This window comes from Palaemon carinicauda, chromosome 1 (assembly GCF_036898095.1).
Source record: "Palaemon carinicauda isolate YSFRI2023 chromosome 1, ASM3689809v2, whole genome shotgun sequence".
Taxonomy (NCBI): Eukaryota; Metazoa; Arthropoda; class Malacostraca; order Decapoda; family Palaemonidae; genus Palaemon; species Palaemon carinicauda.
Window position 1 is genome coordinate 285,867,043 of NC_090725.1, and position 16,331 is coordinate 285,883,373.

Sequence of the window (16,331 nt, forward strand, 5' to 3'; positions counted from 1 at the left end):
TAACTATGTAATTATGTAATTTAAAAATGAATGAACACTAAAGAAAGAACGAAAACCCCGAAAGGAATCGTTCTACAAAATGAAAAACAAAAAACAACTACTGTACAATTAGATTCATAACTAATTGAGACAAACGTACGGCGTAGCAACCCCCCCCCACACGGAAAGGAAGCTACAAGGGCGTAGTAACACGTAGTAAAAGGGTGAACGACCTCAAGAGAGAGAGAGAGAAAGACATAAGTCAAACTCGATCGCCACCCATAAAATTACGCCGTGGTGGCCTAACTGCCGAGGACTCCACGAAGATATCGTACACTACACACACAAATCTGAAAAGGAAACTTACTTATTTCTATACTCAAATATATATACAAACATGAAAACATGTTTACATATATATTGAGTAAATGAAAAGTAAGCGATTAAGTAAAGACAAAACAAACAATGGCTGCCAAGAGAGGACCAAGACAGAGACGTCTGTCACAGTCCGAGCCAAAAGTGAAAGTGAGTATTCACCTGTGTGTGAGGGGGAGGAGGGGTAGCTAGCTACCACTCCCCTACCCCCCGCTAACTAGCGCGGGGGTAATACACCCTCGTTAAATTCTAATGGCTCGCCATTTCAGCTACGCTAAAAGGTAACCCTTTGTAAATAGCGTGGTTTGTATTTCGGTTACGGAACAAAGGAAATTTTTTATATTTTTTTGGTTGACGTCAACATTGTTAGCTTCAGTGAAACAGCAACAAGAACATAAGGGGAGGTTCATAGATATAATACAAATGCTCGAATACACGTGCATATGAAAACTTATAAATTGAGTTTTGCTCTTCCTTTTCATCAATCCAAAAGACAATACTGTAATATACAAAACACAATTTCATGGAAAACCATGTTAAATAGTATTACCTTTAATTCTTCCACCTGATCTCCTTTCAATTCCTTTGTCAAGCCTGAAGACAAATCCTCTTCATCCTTTTCATTTAGCTTACACTTGGTATTTCTACCACAATTTTCTGCTTCCTGTACATCTGCCTCCTCATTCAATTCATCTGGATTTAGGGGATCAGAACTTTCTGCATCTGCCAAGGCACTTGAAGTGTTATTATCCCCCTTGGATGCATCATCAAGTATCTCTATCACTGGTTGGTGACTAGCCTCGTTGATTTCCTCAGGACTGAATTCTGTATGTAATTTTCCCTCGTGATCTCTGGAGCAGCCTGGATTCCTTAGACTCATCAAAAGCCTCCCTAATGCATGATAAGGTCGAGGGGCATCCTTTTTAGCGGATCTAGTTGATGGACCTGGCTTGTCATCCAGTGGTGTACATTCACTCTCCTTAAGGTCTGACTGATCAGATACGAGAAGCATATCAGGTTCTACATCTGAATCTTCAGGGCAAGCCTGTATAGGAGATGAATAACCTGAACTTCCAATAACTTCCGGAGTCTCCAGCTGCAAATCCTCCTCTTCCACATCTATCTCACCCAGGAACACATTAGGTTCCCTGGACGGTTTCAAAATCAAAGGTTCCCTACAGTCTTGAAGGGACAACAGATTCCTAAATGTTTTCCTTATATTCTCATTCACCTCAAAATCTTGAGGGAAAGATGATGGAGGACCACGATTAAAAGTTTGTGCTGGTCCATCAGGTAGCCTAAAAGTCTGGGTTGTTACAGATTCAGTCTTTGAAGTCACACGGACAACAGTAAGGGTATTCTGTTCACACATTCTTCTTATATTACTAAGCGCATCTAGAGAGGGACCAATCCTTTGGGCATACATTCTCCTTAAGTCATCTGCTGTAACATCTAATGCACTAGGATCAAGATGTTCTCTATAAAAATTATCCTCTCCTTCTATATCAATGATACTCCGAGTTTCTGAGTGAAAGGAATTTAGAAAACTCTTCCCAGATGGTCTTGTAACTTGTCCAACTATTTCTATGTCATTACCATCACATGAATTGCTGTGACAAGATACTTCCTCCTCATCATCACTTCCAAAAACAACATGCTTATTTGTGCTAGTTGTTGACACATTATTTTTATGACTCGCATTCATAGAAAAGTTATAGCTACTTGAATGAGGGATTGCATTCTTAACACAGGCCTCTTCATTAGCCTCGCTTGGAACAGACTTTTTCTTCCTTTTGGCATGTCTACGACGTCTCTTGCTCTTGGGGCCAGGTTTGTAACCGTCATCAATAGTAGAGAAAACTAGTTCAGACTCTGAGCTTTCTACCGAAGGGTTTTCACTTGTGACACTCTTTTCAGCTGCCTCTTCACACTCCACATCAGCAAAATTGCTTGTTGATACTTCCTTCTCTTGAGATAGTTTCTCATCTTCCTTAGAGCTTCCAACTGTTGACTTTGAGAGTTTCTTATTTATTGGACCACCCTCCGAACATTTTTTACTTGTTTCTAACACCTCACTTTCTGTAGCCTTGTCTTTCTTCCAACGCTTGTTTTTCCTCAGTGCATTACTTTCAATTTCATCCGTTGATGTAACAGACATATCCAAAGAGATCTCTTTCTTGTGATTATTTGAACTACTGGTTGCTGTGATCTCACTTGATTCAACTGACTGCTGGCTTTCATCTATCTCTTCATTACTAGGTCTTTTTAATGACTTGTGCCCCTTATCTTTTAATGTTTTATGAGTTTGCTTTTTAGTTTTCTTTAAAATCTCATCCTCCTCATGAGGTTCCTCACTTTCACTTTCATTAGATTCTTCACACTGTTGCTTTCTTTTTTTCTTTTTTTTAGATTCTTCTACTTTAATTACCTCAACACTAGAATCCTGGTCTGATCCCCTCAACTTTTGCCGAGTTAGCCTTTTTGTCTTCTTTAAGCTGTCAGTCTTTAAAGTATTATCTTCTTTATCTGCTTCTGAATCTTCAGAATTTTCTTTCTGACGATTTTTTCTCTTTCTGATACCCTCCACTTCTTCAACTTTTGATTTTTTCCTTTTTTTCTCAATATTTTCTTCTTTTCCACTATCACATCCTATGGAGTCATCTTCAATCCCATTTTTTCTTGTTTTCCTTGGTTCTTCTATTTCACTCTCAGCCTTCTTTTTCTTATGTTTTTTCTTCTTCTCTGGGGTCTCAACTTTTGCATCGGATAACGATTTAAGCCTGAAAAAAATGAGAAAAAAAATTTTTTCAATGTATCCTTTCTGTAACATGTTATTTTCATTAGTAAAATAAATTTTTGAATATACTTACCCGATGATCATGTAGCTGTCAACTCTGTTGCCCGACAGAAATCTACGGTCGGGATACGCCAGCGATCGCTATACAGGTGGGGGTGTACACAACAGCGCCATCTGTGAGCAGGTACTCGAGTACTTCTTGTCAACAAGAACTCAATTTTCTCCTCGGTCCACTGGTTCTCTATGGGGAGGAAGGGCGGGTCCTTAAATTCATGATCATCGGGTAAGTATATTCAAAAATTTATTTTACTAATGAAAATAACATTTTTCAATATTAATCTTACCCGATGATCATGTAGCTGATTCACACCCAGGGTGGTGGGTGGAGACCAGCATATATGTTAACAAAGAAGCTAAGTATCCCGTATCTTATTTTAGCCGTTATTCAAAATAACAAACATAAAATAAATAAGTACCTGGTAAGGAAGTCGACTCGAACCATTACTCTGCCTTTTTAAGTACGTCTTCCTTACTGAGCCTAGCGATCCTCTTAGGATGCTGAGCGACTCCTAGGTGCTGAAGTATTAAGGGCTGCAACCCATACTAAAGGACCTCATCACAACCTCTAATCTAGGCGCTTCTCAAGAAAGAATTTGACCACCCGCCAAATCAACCAGGATGCGGAAGGCTTCTTAGCCTTCCGGACAACCCAGAAATATTTCAAGAGAAAGATTAAAAAGGTTCTGGAATTAGGGAATTGTAGTGGTGGAGCCCCCACCACTACTGCACTCGTTGCTACGAATGGTCCCAGAGTGTAGCAGTTCTCGTAAAGAGACTGGACATTCTAAAGATAAAAGACGCGAACACTGATTAGCTTTTCCAAAAGGTTGCGTCGAAAATATTTTGCAGAGATCTATTTTATTAAAAGGTCACGGAAGTTGTGATAGCTCTAACTTCGTGTGTCCTTACCTTCAGCCAAGCTTGGTCTTCCTCATTCAGAAGGGAATGAGCTTCTCGTATTAACAGTCTGAAAATAATAGGATAAAGAATTCTCTGACATAGGCAAAGATGAATTCTTAACTGAACACCATAAAGTTTCAGACGGGCCTCATAAAGGTTTTTAAAATAGAACTTAAGAGCTCTACAGGACATAATACTCTTTCTAGTTCCTTTCCAACCATATCGATAAGTTTGGAATAACGAACGATATTGGTCAAGGCCGAGAAGGCAGCTCGTGTTTGGCTAGAAAACCAAGATGTAGAACATGTAGCCGTTTCGGATGAAAATCCGATGTTTTTGCTGAAGGCATGAATCTCACTGACTCTTTTAGCTGGTAAAGCATATCAGGAAAAGAGTCTTAAAGGTGAGATCTTTCAGGGAGGCTGATAGAAGTGGTTCGAACCTGTCTAACATAAGGAATCTTAGAACCACGTCTAAATTCCAACCAGGTGTAACCAAACGACGCTCCTTCGTGGTCTCAAAAGACTTAAGGAGGTCCTGTAGATCTTTATTGTTAAAAAGATCTAAGCCTCTGTGACGAAGACTGATGCCAACATGCTTCTGTAACCCTTGAAAGTGGGAGCTGAAAGAGATCGCTCTTTTCTCAGATAAGAGGAAGTCAGCTATTTGAGTTACAGAGGTACTGGTCGAGGATACGGATACTGACTTGCACCAGTTTAGGAAGATTCCCCACTTCGATTGGTAGACTCTAAGGGTGGATGTTCTCCTTGCTCTAACAATCGCTCTGGTTGCCTCCTTCGAAAAAACCTCTAGTTCTCGAGAGTCTTTCGATACTCTGAAGGCAGTGAGACGAAGAGCGTGGAGGCCTTGGAGTACCTTCTTACGCGTGGCAGACGTAGCAGGTCCACCCTTAGGGGAAGAGTTCTGGGAACGTCTACTAGCCATCGAAGTACCTCGGTAAGTTATTCTCTCGCGGGCCAGAGGGAAGCAACTAGTGTCAACTTTGTCCCAACGTGAGAGGCGAACTTCTGCAGTACCTTGTTGACAAACTAGAACGGAGGGAATGCATATAGATCTAGATGAGACTAATCTAGTAGAAAGGCATCTAAAAGAACCACTGCTGGGTCTGTTGAGAGCCTCTTGGACATCGAGGTTGCGAAGAGATCTATGGTTGGATGGCCCCAGGTGACCCAAAGTCTCTTGCATACATCTCTGTGGAGGGTCCAATATGTTGGAATTATTGTCCCTTCCTACTGAGACAAACTGCTAAGACATTCAAGTTGCCTTGGAAGAAATTTGTTACTAGTGAAAAGTCTAGACCTGTTGAACGGGAGAGGAGGTCACTAGCGAACTCGCACCATGTCAGAGAGTAGGTCCCTCCTTGCTAGGAGATGAACATCAAAGCAGGGAGTTGTCCGTGTTGACCTCCATTACTTTGTCCTGAAGGAGAGACCTGAAGCTTTTCCAGGTCAGACTTACTGCCAGAAGCTTCTTGCAGTTAAAATGCATTGTCCTTTGACGCGAGTTCCATAATCCCGAGCATTCCCTACCGCCTAAGGTCGCACCCCAGCCTACGTCCGATGCGTCTGAGAAGAGAACGTGGTTGGGAGTCTGAACAGTCAGGGGAAGACCCTATAAAAGGTTGATAAAGTCCTTTCCTCAGGTTAGACCAGACTTATCTTCCGGAAACCGGGATCGAGACCGCTTCTAGCGTCTTGTCCTTTTCCAGTGAAGAGCTAGATGAAACCGAAGAGGACGGAGGTGTAGTCTTCCAAGTGACACCAAATGCACCACGGATGACAGTGTCCTAACCAGACTCATCCACAGCCTGACAGGGCCGTATTCCTTCTTCAGCATCTTCTGGATGGATAGCAGGGCTGGGGATTGATCTTCTTGTTCAGCCATGTCCTCATCAGAGGGTTCCTCATCCGAAACTGATGAGGAAACGGCAACGGAGTGGGCAACGTCTGACTCGCTGAATCCGGTCGCACTGGTGGATGCGTGACGGAGCCGGACACAAGATCATGGTACTGCTGCACAGTCTGTGAACTGTCAACCATGGGGAAGCGAGGAAGTACAGCGACAACCCGAAACTGTCTAGACTGTCTGGGTAGTACAGACAACCCCTTATCGGGTTGCTGAGGTTGCCGCACTGCGTCACAACAAGTCACCTCTGCTGGTTGTTGAACGTCTTCCCAGTGACACACTGAACGTCCACAACCACCTCCGAGAGTAGCATAACATCAACGTGCGACTGGCAACCCACACTGGGTCGCACCGGTGGAGGAACCATCTCAACTGGCGGACGTGAGTAGGATACCTCAGCGTCAACAGGGCGTACAACCAACCGGTAGGAAGGTCGTTGGCAAGAAGGGTCTTCTCCGTAAAAAATCCTCTATCAAGGACTAAGCTTGGACTGCATGTCTTGCAACAAAGCCCAAGGTCTAAGGGAGCAGGTGTGGCAACAGACGGGGTTAGCGACTGAAGCGGAACCATTACCCTCCCTGGAAGCATGTTATGCTTAAATAAAAGTCCATAGGAGGCTAAGCAGCTTAAGGCTCCTCTCCAAATGACAGAGTCCTCAAGGGAATATCAGAAGGAGGGAGAACAGCACTTTCTCATCTACAGGAACCATATCCGAGAAAAGCTAGGTTCTCTCAGTGAGGGTTTCACTGGTGCAAAAGCAGCAGACCAGAAGGCAACGTTATGAAACTGCTTGACAGTCTGTGAACTGTCAAAAACTGAACTGTCAACCACAACAGGAGCGTGAGGACATACAGCACTGGTGTATAAGTAGCAGACCAGAATGCAACGTCATGTAACTGTATGACAGTTTGTGAGTTGGCAACAACCAAAGTTGTGTGGGGAAGCCTCAACTCCTGACTGACTAGTTTGCTGCTGGCGAGTGGCGGTAACCACAGAGTGTTGCGGAGGCTGACACACCGTGTCAAAACACGGCAGCTTGTGGTAGCTCACGCACGGCAACGGAGTGCTCTGTGTGTGGGAGTCATCATACATCTGGCAGGGTTGACTGTGCATGGGTGGAGGAGCTCTCACAACAAGAGTGTGAGAGCAGGAAGCCATGCCGGGCGCACAACCGTGGGAGGTGTAGGCCCACGGGTGCATCGTCAACCTTCTCCGCAGTCGGAGTGTGGGAGCTGGCAACAACAAAAGCAGAGTGCTGGTGCGTGGGAGGGGCTGCGGTGGGTTGAGGAGCATGCGGTATGGTATGCGGAGCATGCTGTAAGGTATGCGGCTCATGCTGCATGGTATGCGGAGCATGCTGTAAGGTATGCAGAGCATGCTGCATGGGCTGCGGAGAATGCCGCATAGTGCTGGAACCCGGCAGCTCTACAGAACCTTCCCACTGCTGATGCGGTAGCTCACGCATGTTAGCAGATGGTGCAGCAAGAACATGCGTCTGGCAGGGTGGACTGCGTATCGGTGGTGGAGCTCTCACAGGAGGAGGGTGGGAGCAGGCAGCCGCAGTATCTGCTGAGCGCACAACCTCGGCGGGTTGTAGGTTAACAGGTGCATTGTCAACCTTCCAGCACGATACTCCTGCATGAAGGAGCAAGCTGAGACTGTATAGTCTGCAGCATGGACCACTAGGGTCTATGAAAGACAACAACAAACGGAGCTACTGTCCGTTGTGACTGAGGGTCTAAAACAGCTGGTGCGGCAACAGACGGAGTTACTGCCTGTTGCGGTACCACCTTGCCTCTCTTGGGAGGTGTGCAGTTGTCGTACTGCAGCGAGTCCGAACTGACCCAGTGGCTACACCTAGGCCGTTGGACTTGCGCGGAAGGGACCGACTTGCACTTAAAAGCTGCAAGATTTGGTCCATGGTTTCTGCGAGAAACCTCTTCCGCAGACGAGGAATAAATGGGCTCTCTCGTCTTTGTGTGGGTGGGGTGATCACGTCGGCAACGTGTGTAGATACACCCGAAACCACGGAGGGAAACGTCTGTTCGTCGATCAAGGCCTGTGGAACCCATAAGTCCTTCGACATTACTTCTCCCCTGGGCTTGGGAGCTTGTAAGAGGTATCGGACTAGGTGAACAACTGGCACGAACAGACGAACCCTCGAACGCAACACTGTAACACTTTGCGCATATCACTTTTGATTTTCTGTTTGCACTTATACCTCGGTAGTCGAACGACTCTATACTCGAACAATTCGGAGTTCGACCAAAATTTTCGAGAAATTTTTGCTGCGGTGCTCGACCAAAAATTCGGTACTCGACCAGCCGAACACGTGACGACCGCATGGGCTTTGTGATGATCGCGCCATCTCGGCCACTCTCGCTTGTTCGGGAAGCATCAGTTCTCTCGAGAGCGTCACTCAGACAACGCGCGATCAGCATTCGTTGTGATTTAGTGATTTTCAGTGCTTTTAATTGCTTTTTTAGCTTTCATAATGAGTCCCAAGAAAGTAATGAGTGTTAAGGGGAAGGAGAAGAGGAAAACAGTGCGAACAACGATCGAGTTGAAGAAGGAAATTATAGCGAAATATGAGAATGGTGTACGAGTGTCCGATTTAGCGGTAGAATACGGAATGGCGAAGTCGACCATTTCTACGTTTTTAAAGCATAAAGAAATGATTAAGAAGGCGAATGTTGCAACGGGAGTTACGGCGGTAACTAAGCAAAGGCCACAAGTGATTGAGGAGATGGAAAAGTTGCTTTTAATATTTATTAAAGAAAAACAGTTGGCCGGGGAAAGTGTTAGTGAAGCGTTCATTTGTGAAAAAGCGTTGCATATCTATGAAGAATTAGTGAAGAAAAGTCCGAGTACCAGTGAAAGTGATTCATTTACATTTAAAGCGAGCAGGGGTTGGTTTGAAAAGTTTCGTAATAGAACAGGTATTCATCGTGTTACTAGGCATGGGGAGGCAGCTAGTTCGGATCAAATTGCAGCCGATAAATACGTGGGGGAATTCGATCGGTACATAAATGAACAAAATTTGATCGCACAACAAGTCTTTAATTGTGATGAGACTGGGTTATTTTGGAAGAAAATGCCAGCCAATACGTACATTACCAAGGACGAGACGAAGATGCCAGGTCACAAGCCAATGAAAGATAGGCTAACATTGTTGCTGTGTGCAAATGCAAGTGGCGATTGCAAGATCAAACCCTTGTTAGTGTACCACTCGGACAACCCCCGGGTGTTCAAACGAAATAATATTTGTAAAAGTGCACTACCAGTTATGTGGCGCTCGAACACTAAATCTTGGGTCACAAGACAATTCTTTACTGAGTGGATAAACGAAGTGTTTGCCCCCCAGGTTAAGGCTTACCTCATTGAAAAGAGCTTGCCAATGAAATGTCTTCTGGTTATGGACAATGCTCCTGCACATCCTCCAGGTCTCGAGGATGACTTGAAAGAAGAATACAGCTTTATCAAAATCAAATTCTTGCCCCCCAATACTACTCCCATACTCCAGCCCATGGACCAACAGGTCATTTCAAACTTCAAAAAACTCTATACCAAGGCCCTTTTCAGAAAGTGTTTTGAAGTGACCAGTGACACGAAGTTGACCCTAAAGGAATTCTGGAAGGAACACTTCAGCATCCTCAACTCTGTTAACATGATTGACCAAGCTTGGCGAGGTGTGACCTATAGGACATTGAACTCTGCCTGGCGTAAGCTGTGGCCATCATGTGTCACAGAGAGGGAGTTTGAAGGTTTCCAACCAGAGGCGGGTCCAAGCACTGCTACCCCTGTAATTTCTGATGACACTGATGTCGTTGAGGAAATTGTTGTCATGGGCAGGAGTTTGGGGCTTGAGGTCGACAAGGATGATATTGATGAGCTTGTAGAAAGCCATTCTACCGAGTTGACTGTGGAGGAATTGTTGCACCTGCAACAACAACAGCAGCAGGATCTGATTGTGGAGCAGGAATCTTCAGAAGAGGATGAGGTAAGGGAGGATGTTCCAAGTTCTCTCATCAATGAAATTTGTTCCAAGTGGGCAGATGTGCAGGCTTTTGCTGAAAAATACCACCCAGAAATTGCAGTAGCAAACCGGGCAGTGCATATGTTTAATGATAGTGTCATGTATCATTTTCGAAGAATACTGCAGAGGAGGAAGAAACAATTAACAATAGACCAGTTTTTCACAAAAGAAAAGAAAGCTGCTACATCAAAGCCTGTTTCTCCTCCAAAGAAGAGACAAAGAAGAGAAGAAACCCCTGAAATAGATCTGCCCACCCTTTCATTGGAGAGAGAAACAACTCCTGAAGGAGAACTACCCCGCCACATCATGGAAGGGGACTCTCCTTCCAAGCAGTAACCTCCCCCTTCCATCCTCTCCACATCCATCCCTGTATGCCATCGAACCGCTGCTCAAAGGTATGTTCACTACAGTACAGAAAATGGTTTAAAATTGTTTTATTTTAGTACAGTAAATGGTTTAAAATTGTTTTATAGGATTTTCTGACCAATTTCATACACATTTAGATAATTATTGTTGTTTAGGTACACGTTTTATTAATATTTTGGGCCTGTTCGAGTGCTTGGGAACGGAATAGAATATATACCATTATTTCTTATGGGGAAAAAAAATTCGGTACTCGAACAAATCGGAGGTCGAACACGGATCTCGAACGGATTATGGTCGAGTACCGAGGTATCACTGTATTTCACTGAACTCGAAACTTTAAGTGGTTTGTACCTGAAACACGCAATCCTATCCTTCATTAAAAGGTAGTAATTGCGAAAACAGTTTTACAATGTAACAGAAAAACATAATGAAAGATAAAGAATTCAGTGGCTGGAAAAGAGACTAAACACTAGATCAAATAAACTACGTTTAAAATCTCTCACCGCATAAAGCCTGGGAACAAGAATAAAACTCTAGAAACGTTTTACCTTCTTCCCCTATAGCGACTAGGGAGAAGAGCAAAAAACGAGAACAACGTTACCCGCTTGAACGAAACGTTTATCCTCCTCTCTCTCCCTCCGTCTCTATCTCTCTCTCTCTCTCTCTTGACTTAGAACCTGAGAGATGAGCCCAATTATATATATCGTTAAAACATATTATTTGTTAAAGGAAAAAAAACTGAAAGGTTCCCAAATAAAAAGTTCCTTTATTAGAATTAAAACCATTTAAGCTAAGAAAGAATGAACGAAACGCTAGAATTGGTTTACTCTTACTGCAACGTGAAACCGTGAAATACTCTCTCTCTATCGTAACGATAGAGCGCAAGTTGAACGTTCTGAACGTCAACAACTGCGGAGACTAAACAAAACGTTAGTTTAACTTTAAAAACAGTACGAGACTATCAAAGAAATTCTTTCAAAAACATTAAAATTAAAATAGCATAAATTCTTAACAGGAAAAACGATATGACGGGCTCAATGTTAATTAACTTCGGTTCCAAGTAAGGACCGCCTACTATTAGGAAAGGTCGCATATAAACAAACATAAAAATTAATTTTTATAAGTTTATAATAAATGGAAAGTTAATCGAAGAGGCCTATAAATGTCGGAGAGATATAAAATAAATCTATAACTTTGTTAAGCAAAATTACCAAAAACCTAAACACACTTCCATCTAAGGGAAGGGTGGGTCATTAAAAGTGAAAGAGAGTCTATACTCTCTTCGACACCAACACTTCCGTCTAAGGGAAGGGTCGGCCATTTAAAAGTGAAAGAGAGTCCATACTCTCTTCGTCACCATAATAAAATCTATCCAAAACGAGTTCAAGTTTTGAAATGAAGATAAAACCCCTGCATAGCGAAAGCTCAAAACTGGAATAGTGTACTTCACCAAAAAGTTGTGAAAACAAATCCAGTTAGGGACGGCGTATTAGTAGGTCTTGCCGGAGGCACGACAGAGGAAAAATTGAGTTCTTGTTGACAAGAAGTACTTGAGTACCTGCTCACAGATGGCGCTGTTGTGTACACCCCCACCTGTATAGCGATCGCTGGCGTATCCCGACCGTAGATTTCTGTCGGGCAACAGAGTTGACAGCTACATGATCATCGGGTAAGATTAATATTGAAAATACAGATATAATTTGTAATCATTTAGAAAACCATGGATTATTTCATTACAAACATCTTAGTCTACAAAAGCTCTATTGTTTTGGCCAGGGCACCAGCCACCACTTGTGATACTACCGCTAGAGTTATTCAGTCCCTTGACTGGCCAGACAGTATTGCACTGGATCCCTTTCTCTGGTTATGGCTCAGTTTTCCTTTGCCTACACATTTAAGGAATAGTCTGGCCTATTCTTTCCAAATTCTCCTTTGTCCTCATACACCTAACAACACTGAGAGTACTAAACAATTCTACCTAGCTCAAGAGGTTAATACTGCACTGTAGTTGTTCAGTGGCTACTTTCTTCTCGATAAAGGTAGAAGAGACTTTAGCTATGGTAGGCATCTCTTCTAGGAGGACGCTTCAAAATCAAACATTGTTCTTTAGTCTTGAGTAGTACCAGAGCCTCTATACCATAGTCTTCCACTCTCTAGGGTTAGAGTTCTCTTCCTTGAGGGTACAGTACACTAGGGTGAACTATTCTATCTTATTTCTCTTCCTCTTGTTATTTTCAAGTTTTTATAGTTTATATATGAAAGATTTATTCTCATGTTATTATTCTTAAAATTCTCTTACAGTATATTTTCTTATTACCTTTCCTCACTGAGCTATTTTTGCTGTTGGAGCCCTTGAGATTATAGCATCCTGCTTTTCCAACTAGGGTTATAACTTGGCTAGTAATAATAATAATAATAATAATAATAATAATAATAATAATAATAATAATAATAATAATAATAATATTACTACAGTACTAGCTAAGCTACAACTCTAGTTGGAAAAGCAAGATGTTGTAAGTCCAAGGGCTCTAACGGAAAATAGCACAGTAAGGAAAGGAAATAAGAAGAAGATAGAATAATGTGCCCGAGTGTATCCTCAAGCTAGAGAACTCGAACCCAAGACAGTGCAAGACCAGACTACCCAAAACTAGAGAAAAACAGCTTCATTATGGAGTATTCTTCTCCTAGAAGAGTTGCTTACCATAGCTAAAGAGCCTCTTCTAACCTTACCAAGAGGAAAGTAGCCAATGAACAATTACAGTGCAGTAGTTAATCCTTTAGTGAAGAAGAACTGTTCAGTTATCTTAGTGTTGCCAGGTGTATAAGGAAAAAGGAGAATGTATAAAGAATACGCCAAACTATTTGGTGTATGTAAGAAAAGGTAAAATGAACCATAACCAGAGAGGAATCCAATGTATCACTATCCGGCCAAAGGACACAATAACTCCCTAGCAGTATTATCTCAATGGGCAGCTGCAAAATGTCAGACACTCAACAAGAAAAGATGAGTCTCCAGTTCCAGCTGACATTTCCCACACTTAAAGTTCTACAGGTCCTTAGCAGCAGTTTCAGGCATTGCTTGTGTGCTTGTATCTTATAAACAACTAACAAAATGTGCTCCTGTATCAAATACAGTATTTATATAAACTACATTGTGTTTTATAATTTTACAATCATAAATTCCATATTCTACAATAATAACTTCCAATCATTCAGAACATGAAACCAAACTCCTCATGGAACATCTCCAGAAAGAAGTGCCATTATTCTTCCCATAAATGAGGTTACTGCAACAGCCCTGAATTCCATTAGTCCCTACCTTCCTCCTTCTTAGTTACTGTATGTTTTATAACTATTTTTAACCCTTTTACCCCCAGGCTATTTGGAAATTTCCAACCCTTACCCCCCGGGGGTTATTTTTTCCCCAGCACATTTTACAGTATATTTTCTTTAAATTGCTCTAACAGCCTTAATTTTTGTTATAGAGAGGTCAGGTAGGTCTCATTCTCTTGGAAAATGCCTGAATTTTCTCAAAATATCAAAAATAAGAAAAAAAAAAAATTTTATAGCATTTTTTTGCAAGGACGTACCGGTACGTCCATGGGGGTAAAGGGATGGCTTTTGTGAAACGTACTAGTACGTCCTTTAGGGGTAAAAGGGTTAAGATTAGCTGTCCTGTGACAGCCATATATCCTAAAACCTAATATGGATCAGCTTTCAGGTTCATTGTTTTTTGGCTTTCTTGTTGCAAAACTAATGGTAACTCAGTGCTTTGATGAAACTAATGGCTCTATTATGACACAAGCAATAATACTGTATGTATTTTCATTTGCAGCTTTATTAAGACACTTTGTGGATATGATGGTCCAGCACTTTGCTGCAGTAGAGGGCTTGAGTGTCCCAATGATGGGCTGGGCAATGGCGGTGGGGTAGTTTATCCACCCTGGCAGGCTCAACCATACCGCTAAGGCCAGTTCTGAGAGACCAGACCAAGACTGGACCCCTATAGGCCTTCTCCTTTATTTTAAGATAGGCAAAGGCTAGAAGGAAAACTCCAAAATCAAACCAAACAAGACCCCAACGGCGGAGCTTCCCAGCGCCGGCGGAAGAGGGCAGTGCCTGTCGGGCAGGCAACAAGGTGGGCCTTGACATAACAAGAACCCGGCAGCCCGATGCAACCAACATCGGAGAAGCCGCCTGTCTCATATGTCTTGAGCCGCGGTGAAAACGATGTGGGCCAAGTGTGTGTGCGTGGCTGTTGCAAAGCCACGACCACCCAAAACAATATACCCAGCTACTGGCATTCTGTCGTTTCCTCCACCCTTCTTCATCTCTTATAGGAGGCTGATGGCTAATGACAGAACCCAATACTCGGACACGAGTGGGCGCCGACGACGACGACGGATATGAAAAAAGACCTAACTACGATAGTATTTCTACAGTAACTGCCTAAAAGAGCCTACCATAATTAACCGAGAAGGATAGTCATCAGTTAATCTATACCAAGTCAACTGGCAATTGATTGATTGACTGATTGATTGATTTTGGGTTTTCTGGCATCCTGATATCAAAGGTCATTGATACAGATATCAAATGTTATAAATAAACTATAAAATAACCCTAAAAGCAAACAGATCAGTATAAAACTTGAATAGCTTTCAGAAGACCTGCTTCTTAAATAATAACTTGTGTGTCAAATGAGTGTGTCCAATATGAAGCCAACAAAGAGTAGTCTCCCACTTTCAGAGCATCATGTTATAACTCCAAGAAGGTAAACTGTAACGCTTATTTCCCTCTTTTTATTTTCATCTAGGGTATCGCAATGCTGCTACCAAATATTATAAAACCACCTCTTAATGCTTGCTAAAAAGTAATTAAAGAGGAGGGGATATCTTGGAAGCAATTCAGTTGCAGCTTCCTTTGCAACTCTATCTGCCTCCTCGTATCCAGGCAAAGGAACATATGCTGGAACTCGGCAAAACTGAACCGTTATACCTATCAGCTTAATAATGAAGAGCTATTCTGAAATCTTTAAAACTAACAGGTTACTGGAATTAAAAATTGTAGGTCACTTCTTGTAACATTAAAAATTGTAAAATTGCCCTCCTTTAATGCCGTTTTTTCAACATAAGTTAGCAAGCCAAATGATTTGGCAGTAATTATAGAAGATACTAAGGGAAGTGCACCTCCATAATTAAAGGCACTGATATATATTCCAAGTCCAACGCCAGCATTAGATTGGAACTATCAATAAAGATGAAATATATGAGAGTTCTTCAACTGGTTCCATAAAAACAGACCAGGCTTTCGAGTCAGTCATGTTCTTTTTTATGCCAATAAAACACCGTATCTATAGAAAGATATCTATTGTAATTTCCATGAAAGGGTTGGTGATATCCAAAATGGAAGTACTGTACAGGCATAATTTATTTCTAGATATATCAAAACTGTTCATTCATTGTATTACCCAAAACCCAAAAAGGTTGAAGAGATTTTAGGTGTACCTTATAATACCTATAATGCCTTACAAGGTTTGCAGTCTGAAAGGCTAAAGAATGAAGAAGTCTTTGGAACCTAAACCAATAGAAGACCTTCAGTGAAGATCTATGGGTAATTTTACAGCATCAACAAGGAGGCTTGGGATGGGTAAAGTTCTAAAAGCTCCCGCGGGCAATCTGATACCAGTACGATGTATAGAATCTAAAATCTTTAATCTGCTAGGGGTGGCTAAGGAGTATATTTCCCACCCATAACTAATTTTTGAAAAAATTAAGGCCTTGTACAATTTTAAAATAGTTTTGCAGTCTGCCTCCAATAATATGCGAGACAAAACTTTAAGGATTTACTGCCTCAAGACTTCCCTTTTAAGGCTTCCAAGTGAGGAAACCA

General features: G+C 42.1%; 1 protein-coding gene across 1 annotated transcript in view; it reads right to left on the reverse strand.

Moving 5' to 3' along the window:
- Positions 1–16,331, reverse strand: part of LOC137639468 (uro-adherence factor A-like) — a 54,097-nt gene that overhangs the window by 10,850 nt on the left and 26,916 nt on the right. Inside the window, exon 3 of the mRNA XM_068371742.1 lies at positions 905–3,134. Within this exon, the coding sequence (XP_068227843.1) occupies positions 905–3,134 (2,230 nt within the window). The remainder of the gene's footprint in view (positions 1–904; positions 3,135–16,331) is intronic.